Source organism: Durio zibethinus, chromosome 14 (genome assembly GCF_047325235.1).
Source record: "Durio zibethinus cultivar Kanyao isolate XHJ-2024 chromosome 14, ASM4732523v1, whole genome shotgun sequence".
NCBI classification, from domain to species: Eukaryota; Viridiplantae; Streptophyta; class Magnoliopsida; order Malvales; family Malvaceae; genus Durio; species Durio zibethinus.
The window spans coordinates 12,773,321-12,791,250 of record NC_143175.1 but is presented as its reverse complement, the minus strand read 5'-3'; the positions used below and the strand labels follow the sequence as shown (position 1 = coordinate 12,791,250).

At 26.6% G+C, this 17,930-nt stretch overlaps 2 protein-coding genes across 2 annotated transcripts; both read right to left on the bottom strand.

Moving 5' to 3' along the window:
• Positions 1-9: 9 nt before the first annotated feature.
• Positions 10-1,771, bottom strand: LOC111294160 (uncharacterized). The gene is made up of 5 exons (XM_022887354.2): positions 1,510-1,771; positions 1,153-1,241; positions 943-1,064; positions 728-849; positions 10-592 (listed from the first exon to the last, which is right to left on the bottom strand). The coding sequence occupies exons 1-5, from the start codon at positions 1,512-1,514 to the stop codon at positions 262-264; spliced, it is 669 nt and encodes a 222-aa protein (XP_022743089.2). The 5' UTR covers positions 1,515-1,771; the 3' UTR covers positions 10-261.
• Positions 1,772-10,967: 9,196 nt separating this feature from the next.
• Positions 10,968-12,930, bottom strand: LOC111295204 (protein JINGUBANG-like). The gene has a single exon (XM_022888596.2). The coding sequence runs from the start codon at positions 12,574-12,576 to the stop codon at positions 11,347-11,349; it is 1,230 nt and encodes a 409-aa protein (XP_022744331.2). The 5' UTR covers positions 12,577-12,930; the 3' UTR covers positions 10,968-11,346.
• Between the last annotated feature and the right edge of the window lie 5,000 nt (positions 12,931-17,930).

The window sequence follows — 17,930 nt, the reverse complement described above, 5'->3', positions numbered from 1 at the left end:
CATGTCTGATTATGTTGTGAAATCTTTAAATCACAGAAGTATTAAACTATTAATAATAGTAAATCACAGAAGCAAGAATTCTAGATTTTTGAGTATATCACACAAGTAATAATAGTAAAACAATCAAATTTCTTTTGCATTTTTAAATCACAAAAGATGGTAATAAGAATCTTGGGAAACTACTTGCAAACGTTTCCTAAGGCTTTGTTCATGCTCTACTTTTGAGCTTCGTGGGCGAAAACAAGAATGTGCATTCAGTTTTCAACAAACATAAGGAGTTGAAACTTCTGGATGGAAGAATTGTAGTTTGATTTCAGGCGATTCAAGAAAAAGTGATTGAAGCTCAGCAGTATAACTTCTCAAACTATCAGAATTTGAGCTTTGTTCTTGTGAACCACCTACACTAACACCAGCCTCGGCAGGCTCACTCTGATCCCCAGCTTTTTTTGTCAAAATATCATCATGAAACAACTTAAGTGCATCTGTAGTTGAAAGCGCATTCATGGATTTGTAAAACTCCTGGAATCCATCTCTCTTTTCTTGTGTGTCAATCAACTTCTCCCTCGACTCATCTGGAAGACAAGCCAGAGTGCTTTGAAGGCAAAGACATCAAAAACAGGAAAAGGAACAATATTTAAGCCAAGATTTAGAGCAATTTCATGTATCAAATATATAAATCAATCTAGACATCAACAAAGAATAAAAAGTTTCCTCGTTTTCATTTTACCTCGTAACACCTCTGGCAAGGCCCCGGCTGTACCCTATGGAAACTGATTGCTTAAAGCCAATATTAAAACCTTCCTGTGCAGAAGCTTGTTTCCCTGCTATCAGGCCATCACGATATCCAATCTGGAAATTCTCAACAATGAAACCGATATCAAATACTTGACAACCATCATAGATTTATATAGAATGAAAAAGAAAATCTAAATTGTCAAGTACTGTGTGGAACTGTTCATGCCTCCTCTGCCACTCCCTGTCTAAATCAGATGATTTATCCAATTCCTCGTCAGAATCACCCCATAAACATCCATCTTCAGCCTGAATGTCAGCCTCATTGAAACCTAAACGAAACAAAAATGACCCTACTGATTAATGCACAGCTTTCGGGTATCGCGTGGTGGGATTGCTACTAGTATTAATTAATTTTACCGTTGGCAATTGAAGAATGGCCCAAGTGAAAATTGGATAGCTGCAAGCTTTCTGAATAGAGCTGTTGAGCCAATTTGTTATCCATTTCTCTGTAACAGAAAAAAAAAATCACTTCGGCCTTTCATTAAACACCCTCCAAGTTGCAAGCCTTATATATATATTTTGTTAAGAAAAATGATCTTTGACAAAAGCTAAAACATAAAATCTCTTCTTTTTCTAATCTAAAACTCAAATAAGAACGAAATCAGATCATCAAATTCCAACGTAATTTTTAAAAGAAAAAGAATTTCAAAAAGAAATTAAAATAATAACACACAATTAAGATTAATAATTAAAATAACAATATCTAAAGCTTACCTCATAAATGACCCCTTCGTCCCTCAGTTCCTCTTAAAGCCCCAAGGTCCCAACTCAATTATGGTGTAAAGAGAAGCTCTCTTAGATGGACTTGTCTGACACTATTTTGAACATAAAGAGGCGACCTTTTCGCCTTTTGGCTACGTGCTGTTGCGATTGAAAGATGAACTGAACGGAGGGTGGTAGGAGACTACGAGGTCGGAATTTATGTGACCGTCGCGTGGCAGGCTGACTGGTAAGAGAAGAAGAAGAAAAGAGAAGTTAAGTTGAGATAAAGATTATTTACTTTAAATTGATAATTGGGCTTTCAGAAGGAGTTAGTAAAATATAAGCCCAAATCCTCTCCAGTTATGTCTTCTTCAATTTAGGTTTATAATGCTTTGGGCCATTTTACATTTGAGTTTTGTGCCTTTCTATATCCGTAACTTAAATTTTGGTTACGTACGTACCATAGCGTCGGTTTGTTGAGTTGGAACTTGAATTATTTAAATTTAGGTCATATGTAAATTACAGTGTCGTTTTTTTATTATATTTCATTTGTTTTATTTTTTTAAATTTTTTAAAAATATTTAATAAATATTTTAAAAATATAAATATATATATTTAAAAGATTTTATTTGTTTATATATGGAACCCTCTTATATTAATTTTTTTGTTTTACTTTTTTATCCTTTTTAACAAACTTTTTTAAAAATATTTAATAAAGTTTTTTTTTTAAGACTTACTTACTATCAATGTTACATGTTTTTTTTTCTTTTTAAATTTTTTATTTTTTATATATTTATTAAATAATTTTTATGTTTTTTAAACTCACTTGATATTAAGAGTTTGTCATATATTAAGTCATTGGACTACTTTTTTTGTTTATCTTTTTTTTTTTTCGTTATTTACTTTTTATTTTTAAAAAATATTTAATATTTATTTTAAAATATTTTAAAATTGTTTTATTATAGAGCTCATGGATACGATTATTTAAAATATAAATTTTTTTTGTTATTTTTTTAATAATTTGATGATTTTTAAAGAAAAAAATATTGAGAAAGTGTCGAGACATCTAGATTTGATTTTTTCTTTTTTGCCAGCCCTTTCTTTTCTTTTTTTTTTTGTTTTCTAAAATCAACGATATAAATTTTTCAAGAAAAATTCATTATTGCAAACGTGGCGTGATAACTACTTTTTTTATTTTTTATTTTTTTGCTTTTCGTATTTCTTTCCTTTTTCTAGTTTTTTTTTAGAATAAGATTATATTTTTTAAAGAAAAAAAAAACAAATGTGTACCCATGTCACCCTATTTCTTTTTATTATTTTTTATTTTTAGTTTTTTAATTAATCAAATTATTATTTAATACATTAATTTAAAAAAATTTTTAAACTCAATTGAGATATTCATATAATACCCTAATGAACTCCCTTATTTTTTTCTCTTTTTTTTTTTTGTTTTTTTATGCCTTTTTTATTAAATTATTGTTGTTATAAAAATTAGGACAATGGAGATATTTACATAATACCCCATTCGTCTTTTTTTCTTATTTCGCTTTTTTTGTACTTTTAAATAAATTTTGTAATAAAAAATGTTGATTGATAAAGATATAAAAAAAAAAAAAAACAAATCCAACAGATTTTAATCCATCTCAATTCAATAAGGTACATATTTTTTAAATCAGAACTAAGTTTGGATAATTGAGTTTTTTAATAAGATATAACATTGAGATGAAACATATTTTTAAAATGCTTTATCCCAATTCATTTAGAAATATATATATATAATATTTTTTATTATTAATTTAATTATATTTTTATATATTATATTAATAAAATTATTATTTAATACTTTTAATTTAAGAATTTAATATTTTAAACTCAATAAGATGTTCATGTGGCATATTATATAAATGCTTTTTTTTTTTCATTTTTTTGGTTTATTTTATAATTTCTTTTGTTTTAGATTTTTATTTTTTAATTAGATACGTTTTGGTGATAACAGGAGGTCAATTTAGGTATCTATTACCCCAATTTGGATTTTTTATTTTTTTATTTTTTAATTAGATAAATTTTGAAAAAAGAATAGTGAACGGAGATGGAAAACAAAAAAAATTTAACCTATAACACTTTTATTTGATAAAAAATAATATTCAATAAATTTCGATCCATCTCAATTCAATATGAGTGTTTTTGTAAAAATTGACACCGAATCAAGTCGGGTCTATTTTTTATAAAAAAAGGAAGGACGAATCAAAAGTGGATTTAGCATACTTTGCCTTAAGCTAATTTAAGATATATATATATAAGTATATATTTTATTATCTATTAAATTTTATATAAATTTTGTAAGAAAATAATGTTATTGGAGGGGTCTATGTAGCATCCTCATTTGTTTAATTTTTTATATTTTTTAATTTTTTAATCAGATCAATTTTATAACAAAATAAATCGATTGATTGGAATAACAAAACAATTGGTATTCAATAAATTTTTTATTCATCTCGATTCAATATTAAAAAAATCGATATTGAATCAATTCAAGATAATAGGCTAATTTAGATATCCATGTGTCACCTTCATTAGGTTTTTTTTTACCTTTTGCCTTTTTTTTCTTTTTTTAAATTAGGTAAAATTTACAATAAAAAACATATGAATATGGATTGCAAAACAAAAGGTTTGGACCCACTACAACACGTAGACAACATATACACACTCACATTTGTTACTTAACAAAAGGGGTTTGAGTTTTTACTAAAATTATATATAATATTATATTACAATGTATATAAAAACTTGATAAAATTTATTTACATGAATGCTTAGGTTGATAATTTCTTTAGATGACACATAGGATAATAATGAATAATTATATTTATACTATCAAAATAATCAAATATAAAAAACTTTTAAATTAAATCATTAAATAGTAATAAGAATTTAAATATTAATTAGAAAAGAGATAAAAAGAAATATAATTATTTACTTTATTTAGTATTATTTAAATCCATTTAAAATCTTCAAATTTATTTAAATAGATAAGACTTTGGTTTATATATATCAGGATTTAGATTTAGTTTAAATCTAAATGAAAAAGCAATTTAGATTTAAAATAAATAGATAAAATTATATATTTAAAATAAAGAGCAAATTATAATATAAATTTGAAACTTTAAAAATTAATATTATTTAATTCAAATTTGATTAGTTAGATAGATATATTTCTATTTTAAAATTTAAAATCTCAAAATTAGATAATTTTACTTTCATAAAATTTCTTATATTCCTTTTCTTTAAACGTTTTATAATTTTAAAAAATATTACTATATTTTTAAACATTTGAAAAATTTTAAACGTTTTATAATCAAAATTATCTATACACTTTAATTTTATGCAATAAACCTATATAAACCGACAAAACCTATAAATGAAGTGTGTTACACAATTATTATTTTTTGGATTTACAACTTTTCTTTAAAAGGTATACTGTTATTTTTATAATTTTATTTTTATGAAAAACTAATATGTATTCTAATTCAAATTTTCTTTTAACATACATTTTTGTTTTAATTCCAAGTTTAAGTTTGATTACTCTACAAAGTTGTCCAAGAAAATTCATGCTTCCACTACCTATTTTGGGTATACCTTTTTGACTTTATTCATTGTTTCTCACAATTTAGATTTTAAATGATTGAAAACAAAGTCTTTCTTTCATTGTTTCTTTGAAAAGAAAGTTTTGGTTTTTTCCTTGATTGAATTTGAAATGGGTGGTTTTGATTATTGAATTAGACGGATTTTCTACTTTTATTTTGAATACCTTGCCTTTGGTTTTAGTTGATGTTGGATCTTCTTGCATGTTATGAGATTGGGTTTGTTTCCGGTTGCAATAATTTTATTGTTGGATTGCGTGAAATTTTTTTACTTGTTTTCCTAATGTTTGTTAACAATATATATAATTTTTCTTTTCAAAATCAAAATTTTTTTTATATGATCATTATTTCCAATTTCCTTTCTTATCAAAACTATTTTGGAATTGCTATTTGAATGTCAATGAGCATGAAGGATAATGATTTTAAACAATAATTTTTGTAATTTATTTTCAAATAACATTTTAATAAGTTTAAAATGTTATATTTACGCTAGTTTTTATTATTTTTTAGTGGACCAAACTTTACAAATATTTATTTGAATTTAAATCTTTTTTTTTCAAATAATCTACATCCAACTATATATTATTCAAAATAATCAATAATAAAAACTTTCAAATTAAATTATTAAATTAAATTAAATATTCAAAATATATAAATATTGATTTATATTTAAATTCTTCTTTTAATCAAGATATATCTAAATCCAATTGTATATTATTCAAAATAATCAATAATCAAAAACTTTCAAATTAAATCATTAAATCATATTAAATATTCAAAATATATCTAAATATATTTTTTAAATTGAGATATATCTAAATACACTAAAATTGTTTAAATTCAAACTATTTAAAAATTTTGGTTTAAAGACTTAAAACAATTCATCTTAATTCATTTTCTTAAATCTCCAATTAAACGGATAAAAATATCCATTTAAATAAATAGATAAAAACATATTTAATTATTTATATTTTAAAATATTTGATATCAAATTAAAAATATAATAGAGTTTTGCTATTTTATTTCATCCAAAACTCTTTTCTTTACTCATTCTATTCTAGATTTCTTCAAATTCTTCATCTAAAAGTATTTTTTTTTCATTCATTTTTTTTTTCAAATCTCTATTTCCTCCCTTAAATTTCCCTATTCTTATATTCTTTTTGTATTTATATTAATTTATAGGATTGATAAGAATAAACAATGGATCTTTTCAAAAATAAAAATAAAAAAGGTATTTTTTTTTGTTTCTCAAGTTATGTGATTTATTTTTAAGAAGGTTTTATTTCTTTATTTTCATGTAATTTTTGGAAACATATATCAATTCTATCGCTTCTGCTTTAAATTTTATTATATTATGATGATAAAAATTATAAATTGGAGTTTTCTAATCATTCCTTTTTTTTTTGTTGTTGTAATGAATAAAGTTTTCTGATCATGGATATATGTATGCATAGAAAAAATAAGTGTTTACGGGATCGATGAATGATTTAGAATATGACGAACTTTTCTTGATTCAATTCTTAAATCATATTTTTTTTCTTTAATTTAAAATTCATCTATTTTTTTGATCTGCTTTATTATTAAATTTCAGTTGCACTTTATCCTAATTATTGATTTTTCTTATAAATTTTTGAGATCTATAAATACTTACTACATTTGAATTTTATGCAAACCTTTTTTTTTTATATAACAAATTTATCTTTTTTACCTATTAAGCAATCAAATTTATGAAATGAATTTAATTAAAATTTTCAATGTGTTAAATATTTACTATTATACTTTTTTATATTAAGATAGAGGTCAAAAAGTTTTTAAAAATTTTGTTGATAAATTATGTTTTTATTTTAAAATTTTTATACTTTCAATTTATGAAATTAAAAATTAAATCAAAGATTTTGATATTAAATATATAAATTTAATAAAAACAAAAGAGAGAAGATACAAATATTTAACGATAAAAACAAAATTTTGAATCTACAAAAATTTTATGTAGATTTTTAATGAATTAAATTAAATATTATTATAAATATAAAAATCCAGTGCATTTGCAAGGGTAAATATGTATTTAATTTTACGAAACAAAACTATTTAGAATTACTACTAATAACTTAAAAAAAGTTTATATTAAATGTACCATGAGCATATAAATCTTATACATTATCAATGAGCTACACAATAACAATTCATAAAAAATTAATTCTAATATTTTAAAATCCTAAAAAGTAAACACACTTAAGCTCTCTGTTTATTTAGCAAAAATTACTTTTAAAAAATAATTTCAACATTTTTTAGTTTTTTGTTAGAAAATTATCTGGTCGATTGAAAATAACTTATCATTCAATGAAAAATGAGACCAAATTTCTAAAAGTTGTCTTTTGAAAAAATAATTTTTAAAAAAGTAATTATCTATGGGTAAAACTATTTATCAAGTTTGTGAGTACAGTTTTACTCAAGTCGAACATCATGAATGAGTTTTTAAAACTCAAATTTAATTTGACTCAACTTGAATATTATTATATTAATAAAAAAAATTTATTTAATTTTACTTAAAAATTTTAAAATATTAATATTAAGTCTTATAATATTTTAATTTTAAATATTTTTATAATTTTACTCAAGCAAGACTTTGAATATGATATTTTAAACTTAACTTAATTTGATTCGACTTAAAATATTATTATATTAATAAAAATATTTTATTTAATTTTAATTAAAACATTAGCTTTAAATGTCTGTTGATATTTTAATTTTAAATATTTCTATTTTTTACATTATAAATATTTTTAATATTTCAATAATAATTAGTATTATATTGTTATTTTAATAATAAAGAATACTATATTAAATAGTATTTTTATTATAATAATAATTAATATTAAATAATATAATATTATTATGTTACTTATATCAATATTTTTAATAATCTTAATATTTTTAATTTAAAATAAATTATTTTATATTTTATTGACTAATGTATTTATATTACTATTTTAATAAAAATATAAATAAATAATGTTTTTGTTATAAACTTAAAAATAGATACTTTCAATATAAAATATAACTATTTTAATAGTATAAATATTTTTATTGTTTTAATAATTAATATTACTATTTTTAATACTATTATATTAATAAAAAATAAATATTTCAAAAATAGTAATACTATTTGAAATATTTTAAAGTATTAATATAAACAATAATAGATAGTTTTGTTTTAAGTATTTTTATATTAATATAATATTTTGAATATTAAATATTTTTATTAAAATATAATTATTTTTTAATATTAATAGTTTTAATAATAAATATTTTCAATATTTTATTACTTAAGTCAATATTATTTGAAAAAAATAAATTTTTTAGAAAACAATCAATAATAGAAAACTTTTTTTATTGACTAATTCAAACAATAAAAAAAAAATCTCTATTTTTCACAAAAATGTAAACATTTAAAAAAAAAAGCATTTTTGAAAGTTAATTTTTTCGAAATAAAATGTAGCATCTTGGCTATGTATCAAATATAAATTTTTAATTAATGAAAATATTTTAAAAGAAAAACATTTTTGTTATGAGGAAAATTATGCCAGTCAAGGTAACCAACTACCAACTACTCGAGTTGCTGACACATAAATTTAACCATATGAAAGATACAGAGTATGACGATGAAATAATTTCAAAGAACCGGGCTTTTGAACAGGTCAGATGACCTATTAAACTGATGCTATTTCTCTTAAGGCTTAAAAAAAAAAGCACAATTTAGGTTTTGTTTGGATTCAATCCACCTCTGGTGGAGGTGTGATTGCAGTCAAATTTTGTGTTCACTGGTGGCTCGAGACCCAAGCAGATCTCCGGTGCAATAAGACCTGTGACAACTGCTTACCGGACTCAAAAGTTCCACTGACCAATCGCCTCACAGCTTTTTTATTTTTTTCATTTTTTCCTTTAGAATTTTAATATTAACCCAAAATTGCGTTAACTCTTATATTTTTCTTTTTCTTAATTCATTTTATTTTTTTTATTATATAATAAATTAATAAAATAATTTATTATCATATAGTAAACTAATAAATAAATAAACAAACTTTATTTTAATTTTATTATCAATTTTGAATAATTTATTCACAAAATGATTATTTAAAATAATTTAATAATTATTTATTACATATAATTTTTATTTTAGTAATGTCTTTAATAATCATTTTTTATTTGTTATTTGTATTCAAACATATATCTCATCACTTAATTTAATATTAGAATAATCAATTTCACTTTTACAATTATTTTTAATCTCATTATTCATTCAAATGAAAAGCACTGAGATTGATCCAATAAATTTGAAAATAATAATAAAAGTTATTATAATTGGGATTAAAAAAAATTTTTAAAAAAAAATTTGTGGTGAATGGATTTCACTGAAATTAATATTTGAATTCAACTTATGATAATTGAAGTTTAATTGTATCTCATTGAAAGTGTAATTGCATCCAAACATATGCTTAGTCAACCTAATTTAACCAAATTTACCAATTATTTGTTTGAACATTTTGTGTAGCGGGGCGGCCCTTCAGACTAGACAATTCTGGAAGACAGTATGGGTAGGATGCATGCATCCCTTCAAAGTATTCGTACTGTTGCTTCTTGATGGATGCTTTGATTCTTTATTTCACTATATAAAGTCATCGAATACATTCTCTAAGAACAGACAAATGAAAAGGTTGGTCCTTTTCTTTGGCACGAAGAAAATTGGTCCAATTTAGAAGGGTTTGAGCATTAATAAACTGAAGAAAAGATAAATGGTATTTAATACAGATAGCATAACGAATTCTTATAAAGATGCTCTAAACAAATTTATATATAGAAATCCTTAAAAGATATTCCCTTAATATATTGATTTTCCTACTATCTCAAGCCTTTAATCAGTACTGAGTAATAGACATTTGATCACTGATATTGGGCCATAAGATTATTGCTTATCATGCATCTTTTAAGAACACTTGCCAAAATGCTTGCTCAGAAGAAAAAGATGAGAATCCACCACCCGAAAAGTTTGTTTCTGTTTCATGAAATAATCACTTTCTTTCACAGAAACTTCTGTTTAAAGATTTAAGACGATTAGCCTGAGGACAAAATGTTCCACTAATCCAACAAAAAAAGCTGAGGAATATTTACATTTCATGAAGATGGAGAACACCAAAGCACTGAATATAATTAAGGCAAAGATTCCTTTCTTAATGGCTTATTAAAATGTTTGTTTGAGTTCTTATCTTTAAGTTTTTCCCAAATTATTGTTGAAGTTTGTCATGTTCAATGTTGGCAATGCCATTTTCTTACGGACCTGATTCAGATAACTAAATTACATAACAGATTAAATTGCTTCTTGATCTAGTGGCCACGGAAGCCTTAAAGAAGATATTAGTGCTTGGGTTCGAACTAAACCCTTCTCTTTCTCTTTTTCATGTAATACAACGTTGCCGTCCTTTCAAACAAAATAAAATAAAATAAATATAAATTGCGAAACAGCTCCAACACAATTATTTAATGGCTTCAAAATATTGTTTAGTTCCGTGATTAAATCACTTAAATTCTAATTATAATGGAGAAGGAATAGAAGTCCCCACAATCTTTATGATGTTTACCTGATTTGTTTGACACTCACTCATGCAACTGAAGAAAAAGTTGTAAATTATTTGTTTTGCTTGAATTTTCCCTCAAACCAGTAATAATTAAAATTGACAATAAATCAACTAAATTCTAATTATAATGGAGAAGGAATAGAAATCCCAACAATCCATATAATGTTTGCCTGATTTGTTTGACATTCTCAATCATGCAACTGAATAAACAGTTGTAAATTATTTGTATTGCTTGAATTTTCCCTCAAACCACTCATATTTACAATTGACAAGAATCCACAAAACTGTTTGAAAACCCAGAAAAAAAAAAATAGAAAGAAAAATTGATCACACACCACTCTAAAGAAACTGCACAAATTGATCCTATGTAACTGCAAATGAAGACCTGAACCCCAAAACCAACTTCAAGATCTCCTAAAAGCTTCGGTTCTGTTTTCCTACGTTCACAGCTTGAATCAAAACAAAGCGAAATGACTTCCGAAGCAACTACAAACAATTAAAAAAGGAAGCAATGCTCCACTACTCACAAAAACATTGATAATCCAAGACAATAGACTTCTGATCTGTGTTAACTGTTACGTTGTAGATGTTTCGTCGTTTTTTGCAGAGTTCTTTGGCACCCACCACACCCTTATAGATTTGTCAAGGCCTCCACTATAGAGCAAGAAACCACTACCAACATTACAGGGTGATGCCTGCAAACACTTGACTGGCCCTTCATGACCATTTATGACCCCAACTTTACAAAGTTCACCGTAAGCCTCTCGCTTCCAAATACCAATGCTTTTATCAGCTGAGCCACTGCACAAAAAATCTTCCGTCAGGCACATACACAAAACAGCCACATGGTGTGCTTTTGTCTCACTCACTAATTTCCAACTAACAAAATCACCATTCCCTTCCCACCCCAGAACAAACCCATCTGAACCCCCTCCATAGACCCACTTTCCATCTTCAGAAACAACAACTGAATTCAACGAAACATCCTTGTGACCCTCTAAAATCCCCTGCAACGAATGAGAGGTCTTCGCTTCTTTTCCCCAAGCCTTGATCTTCCCATCCGCCGATGCTGAATAGACTATCCCCTTCCAAGCTACCAAACTATTGATAGCATCATCATGGGCCTTAATCGATTCCAAACACTTCAAATCAGATATCCTCCACACCTTAAGGGTCTTATCCCATGAACCTGAATAAATCAACCCGTTGCAGACTGTCAAACAAGAAATACTATCCGCGTGTTCAATCCATAAACGCTTATGATGCCGCCGAGTTTGGACATAATTACTTTGCTTCATGAACTTTCCCAAATAGTCCTTGGTAGTAGGAAGTGTGTCGACAAGCTTAAACACGTTCTCTGAGCTTCTTGAAACCTTCCATACTCTGATCCTACTATCTTGATGTGCAGTGAAAACCTTGTTGCTAACAGTCACAATCGCTTTCACCGAGCCATCACCTTGGCCAAACTTTGTGAACTGCCTCAAGTCAGGCTGTTGCCACACTATAATATCCTTACCTTGTGATGCACTTAAGATGAATTCCCCGCATAAGGCCATGCAAGAAACTGAACCAATATGCCCAGACAGCACCGCCAATGATTTGTATGATTGAAACGCCCATAATGTTTTGCATGGAAATTCATATTTGGCGTCATCTTGAAGCACAAAACGATGAGATGCGGGTGGGCTGTCATCAGCTTCACTGCTTGTGCTGCTAATGCTGCTACTGCTTGCTGAAGCCGATGATAGTACAGGAGATGACAACACAGCTTCTTGCAAAGGAGGAGCTATTGTAATAAGAACCATTCCTTGGATTCTATGCGCTTCTCTAAAAAAGAGAGAGAGAGAGAGAGAGAGGGTGTTGATATGAAAAGAGAAAGATTGAAACAGAGGAGCGGGGTTTAAAGAAAGGCATGGATTTCTTGTTAGAGAGAGAGATTCTGAATTAATGAAATACAGGTTGAGGTGTAACGGTTATTTTGATATATATAAGTTTGCTCATGAAAATTAGTTTGACTTTTGAGAAAAGAATCCACCGAGAGCTATTTTGTTTATGATTTAATTGGAGGATTGAAAGGTTGGGCCTTTTCCCTACGTTGTTGAAACATGAAAGCATGGAGTGGAGGGCTTTAAAATAATACTAAACTGGAACTGGTCGGCAACTATATGTTACCTTTTGAGAATATAACAAAACAAAAGGTTTAGATACATAGGCCAATATTAAATCTTTTAAGATTCTCCATGCAAGATTTTGTTTCATGGTTAAGAAAAGTTATAATAGGAGGCAAGAAATCATACATACAATCAAATAGAAAAAAAAGGGAATTTTTCAACAGAAAAATGTGCATTTTATCAAACATTTTAAAATATTTTAAGGTCCACGTCTCTCTGGGAAGGACGCTTAACTGAATTTGGCTTCAATCTCACCGGGCAAGGGAAAAAAAAAAGAGAGAAAATCAAAAAACAAAAATTATACATGTTCCCCTGTGAGTACAAATGTCTGCCGGTAGATTCAACCCAATTTTGTCTTCGAAGACAAAGTTGGCACCAGCAGGTTGGTGAAATACCAAGTAAAAGATAGTAGTAATAAAATTCAATTAAAATAATGTATTAAATTTCCAGATGAAAACTCATTTGATTCTCAAATTTGTTAGTAATGAAATGAAGATTACTTACAAGCGACTTGTAGCTTGCATGTAGTGAACTGCAAGTCTCAACACAGATGCCTACAACCTATTTTTCTATTTTCAAGTTAAACACAGATGTCTAAAATCTGTATTTTTTTTTTCAGGTTACTATTTAAAAAAAAGAAGAGTAGATAAAGGTTTCAAAATTTAAATCAGTATTTCTTTGGTGTTCTTCACCAGAATATATTTTAGTTGTTGGGTTTTGGCGTGATGATTTAGTATTATTATTCAACTAGCTAGGCATGCGAGAGGCAGTGGCTTGGTCTGAGAATCTCGAGCAGTAGAGCCCATTTTGACAAAATTGGAAAGAAGCATGGAATTAGGCATTTTTTTTTTTTTAATTTTAAGACTAGAAAGAAACTCCATATTGTTTATCCTAAGATTCACCGGCCAAGATATAAGAAATAGGTTCAGTTTGATAATACAAACAACGTTCGAACTATTGCCCCGATTGAAAACTATATGAGTTTTGACTGAAGAACAGTGGTTGATGTTGTGGCTTTGATTTATATAGATTATATACTCAGATACAATCTATATCACTTACTTATAGAATTATTAAGGATGGATTCATGAATCAAACAGTTTTTATTAGGATTTGGATAAATTATAGTCCCTATCATAATTGATCAAAATGGTAATTAGACCCTCACCAGAATTTCCATGTTCATAAAATGGTTGTCTGATATTTTACTTTGCTTGGGTCTGAGTTAAAATTTAAAAGGTTAATATGGAATTTGATCTTTAAATTCATTACTCTTTACGATTTAGTATTTATAAGAAAATTCATATTTGAACTTTTAAGTTTTATTTTCATTTTGTCATGTCATTTACTCTAGATATATCAACTTGATTAACAATATACTGACTTCACAAGAAATCTAACAAATAAATTTTTGATATGTGACATTTTCATTGATCATTATTGGTCACTTAATTATTTTACTTAACACCATTAATCAAATAGTGCAGAATACTTAACAAAAGTAAAGTTAAAATACCAAATTTTGAATTTTTTTATAGGGTAAATTATATAATTTGTCACTAAATTATTGCAGTTTTTTTAAAATGGTTACTAAAGTACTAAAATTTTTAATTTAGTCATCAACGTGTGAATAAGTGTTTTTTGTCACTGTACCGTTAAACAATAACATTTATCTAATGTGGCTTAACTAATCAGAAATGCTTTGCTGACATGGCTAATTTTTTTTCACGTTGCATACAAAAATTACAACATTTTTTTTATTTGTTTCCCTTTTTCCTCGTTTTTTTTCCTTAATATTTTCTGTTCATTCCCTCTCATTTTTGCTTTTTCTTTTTTTATTTTTTTTTCTCTGATTAAGAATAGAAAACCCTAATATGAGTATTTCCTTTTGTCATTGTGGAATACTAGCTAAATTGAAAACCTTATGGTCAAATGACAATCCTGAAAGAAGGTTTTTGGGTTGTAAGAATTATATACATTTATATGGATGTCGTTTCTTCGATTGGCATGATCCATCGGTTGGTGATCATGCAAGAGTTGTGCTTATTGGCCTTTTAAGAAAAATGAGAACCACTGAAAGCCAACGAAGGAAGGAACATGTAGTGTGGATTTTGTTGTTTGCCTATTGTTTAATTTTCATTTTGATTAAGCTTTGATATAATGGTTTAAGGTTGTTTACTCTTTAATGTAATGTATAATTGGTTTTACGGTAATGTTTTAGGTGCATTAGGTATAATGGCATTAAAGGAGTATGGGTTTGTTGTGTATTTTATATCAGGTGGTAGTGAATGATGGTAGCCATAGGATGGGTTTTAGAACATTTTTGTATCAAATGATCATTTTTGTATCAAGTGAAAGCTATAGTATGTAATAGATTAGATTATATAATAAACTCATATTATTTGACTGTTTCAGTATGCTATTGCAGTAAATGAACTCAGTGCTATTGCAGTTGATCTCTATTGCTTTACCCTAAACCTGATTTCAATGAACTAGTAACTTTAACAAATAAGGTATTGATAATTATAACCGAGTCAAAAACATATCATGTATTGATAAATCAAAAACTAATAAATCTGAAAATAATAAACTAGTAATAGGTCCAAATACATGACTGTATTGATAATCATAAGGCATTTATACGATTTTGGTCAAGTGTAATTCTAGTAATTATGTTGGACTTGAAACAAACTCCTAACAATCAATACATTTGCATTCTTCTTATATGTATACCTTCCTTACATGCATACCTTTACCAACAAAAAAATTTGTTTTATCTACAAAAAGAACCCTTACATCTATACCCTTGTAAAAAAAAACCTTGTTGTAAATCCAACACATAAGACATTTTTGTTAGATCAATATTCTAAACAAGTCATATCCACAAAATACATAATCCTAGTCATGTACACAAAATAAAAACTCATTTGCAAGTTGCTGTTGGTTTTTCATTTCGTGGTTTTGGCTTTGTTGGTCTTTTAGTACCTCTCTTAATGTGTTGAACATTGATTGAAAACAGCTTTTTCTTAGCAGCATGCTTAATCAAGTATTTCCACTGCACTTGTATTCCTTCTTGGCTAGCTTCAATACTTATAGGAGTTTTAATAGGTTTAAAAACTTCACTTAATCCATAAATAGAATTCTGTTGTGATTGAAAATTTTGACTAGAGCTTTACACATCAATACAATAAATGATTTAATATTTATGATTACATGCTTTTAAGATCTTTTAGTTGTTGTGGTTTGAGTGGCTGAGGTGGTTTTCCAGATCTTTCAATTATGGTTTGAGGTGGCTTTCTAGATCTTTTAGATCTTCTAGATATGGTTGAAAGTGGCTGAACACCTTAACAAATACATTAGAAGTATAAGTGTTTGGGTTAATAATCCCAAATATTTATATTATATATTATCTTTTCAGTGGTAGAATCTTTAACCTTTTGGTTAGTTGTCCCAATAGCTCTTTTCACTTGTAAAATGGAAATAATAAAAATAAGTTACTATATTTTATCTATTACTATCATTAATAATTTATAATCAATAAAATAAAACACTAATAGGTAACATTAACATATATCTTTTTGCTGGTTTGACAAATCCTTTATTTACATTCAATATGCTATTACCACCAATCTATTCTTTAAATGTCCTTGCATTATGCCTTGGTTTTTCACATTTGCTATAACTGAGTTTCCTTTATCTCTTGTTGATTTTAAACTAACTTCCATTTTTTAATCGATTTTCTTCTCCTACATGTGGCCTTCTTAGAATAGGTGGTAGTATTGGTTCTAGGATTTCATCACTTGTCCATTGATTTACACATTTAATAGGGCAAATAAAGTTGGAATATATATTAACTTATGTGGTCTTGCTGTAACATGGATCGATATAAGTTTCAAGCCTTTCTTTAGAAAAAAACATGGTTGAAACATCATGCATGCATAGAATCAAAGTAATATCCCATTTTTTTGCATGAACGGGTATGCAATTGAAGGTCCATCACATGTTGGTTTAATGGCCCATATGCTACTTGGTATCTTGGATCACTACATGTTTTGGCCAACATCTACTTAACTGTAACATAATTTGATCTAACTTTTTTTTGTATTTTAGGACAAAGTAGTCTCGAATACTTTTCAATAATTACGTTTTTCAAGATAATCCTTTGCATTAATTTTATCCTAACAGTCTCCATCGTTATTAGAATAGGTTTATCCATTGTATCCAAAATAAACTTGTTAAAAGACTCACTTAAATTATTTAAAAGCATGTCACATTTAACCTTTGTTAAGAAGTGAGACTTAGACCACTGAGCTAGATCTTTTCTCTCAAGCCATTTGTTTGCATCAATTGACAAGGTTTTCATTTCTTTCATTGCATCTTCAAACTCCTTCAAGTAAGTAGCTTTAGCAGCTTTTCACAAACAGTCCTTTAATGTTTTTTTTTTTTGTAAAATTTGACTTAAAATTTGTATATAAATGCCTAACACAATTTCTGTGCTCAGCATTAGGTACAATATCCATAAGTGCATATATAAGTCTTTTTCAAAACAACAAAAATATAAACTATAGTTATATACTATAACCTTAATTTCATATTAAAAGAAACTAATAAAAAAATTAAAGGGATAAAATTCAAACCTTTTGTTTATTTGATATAAAAGTCTAGTGATAAGAATTTGCAATTTTAAAGTCATTTTTTAGCAAAAATAGGAACCAATATCAAGAGTCATAGTTTTCACTTTCAATAGTTGCATAAGCTAATGGATAGATACAATCATTTGCATCAATCCCAACAGCTATCAACAAATATCTATCATAATATCCTTTTAGGAAATAACCATCAAGATTGATAATATACCTATAACCAGCTTTGAACCCATCTTTGCATGTTTGCAAACAAACATACATCCTCTTCAATAATCTGCAATCTAGGAAACTGATTATAATGGTTCCTTTATTGCTTTGCTTAAGCTCTTTCAAATACCCATA

Coding starts and splice junctions, on each gene's coding strand:
- LOC111294160 (XM_022887354.2), bottom strand. Junction 1,065..1,152: donor CCATTCTTCAATTGCCAACG/GTAAAATTAATT, acceptor TGTTTCGTTTAG/GTTTCAATGAGGCTGACATT. Junction 850..942: donor GGCATGAACAGTTCCACACA/GTACTTGACAAT, acceptor GAGAATTTCCAG/ATTGGATATCGTGATGGCCT.
- LOC111295204 (XM_022888596.2), bottom strand. CDS start 12,576: ATGGTTCTTATTACAATAGCTCCTCCTTTGCAAGAAGCTGTGTTGTCA.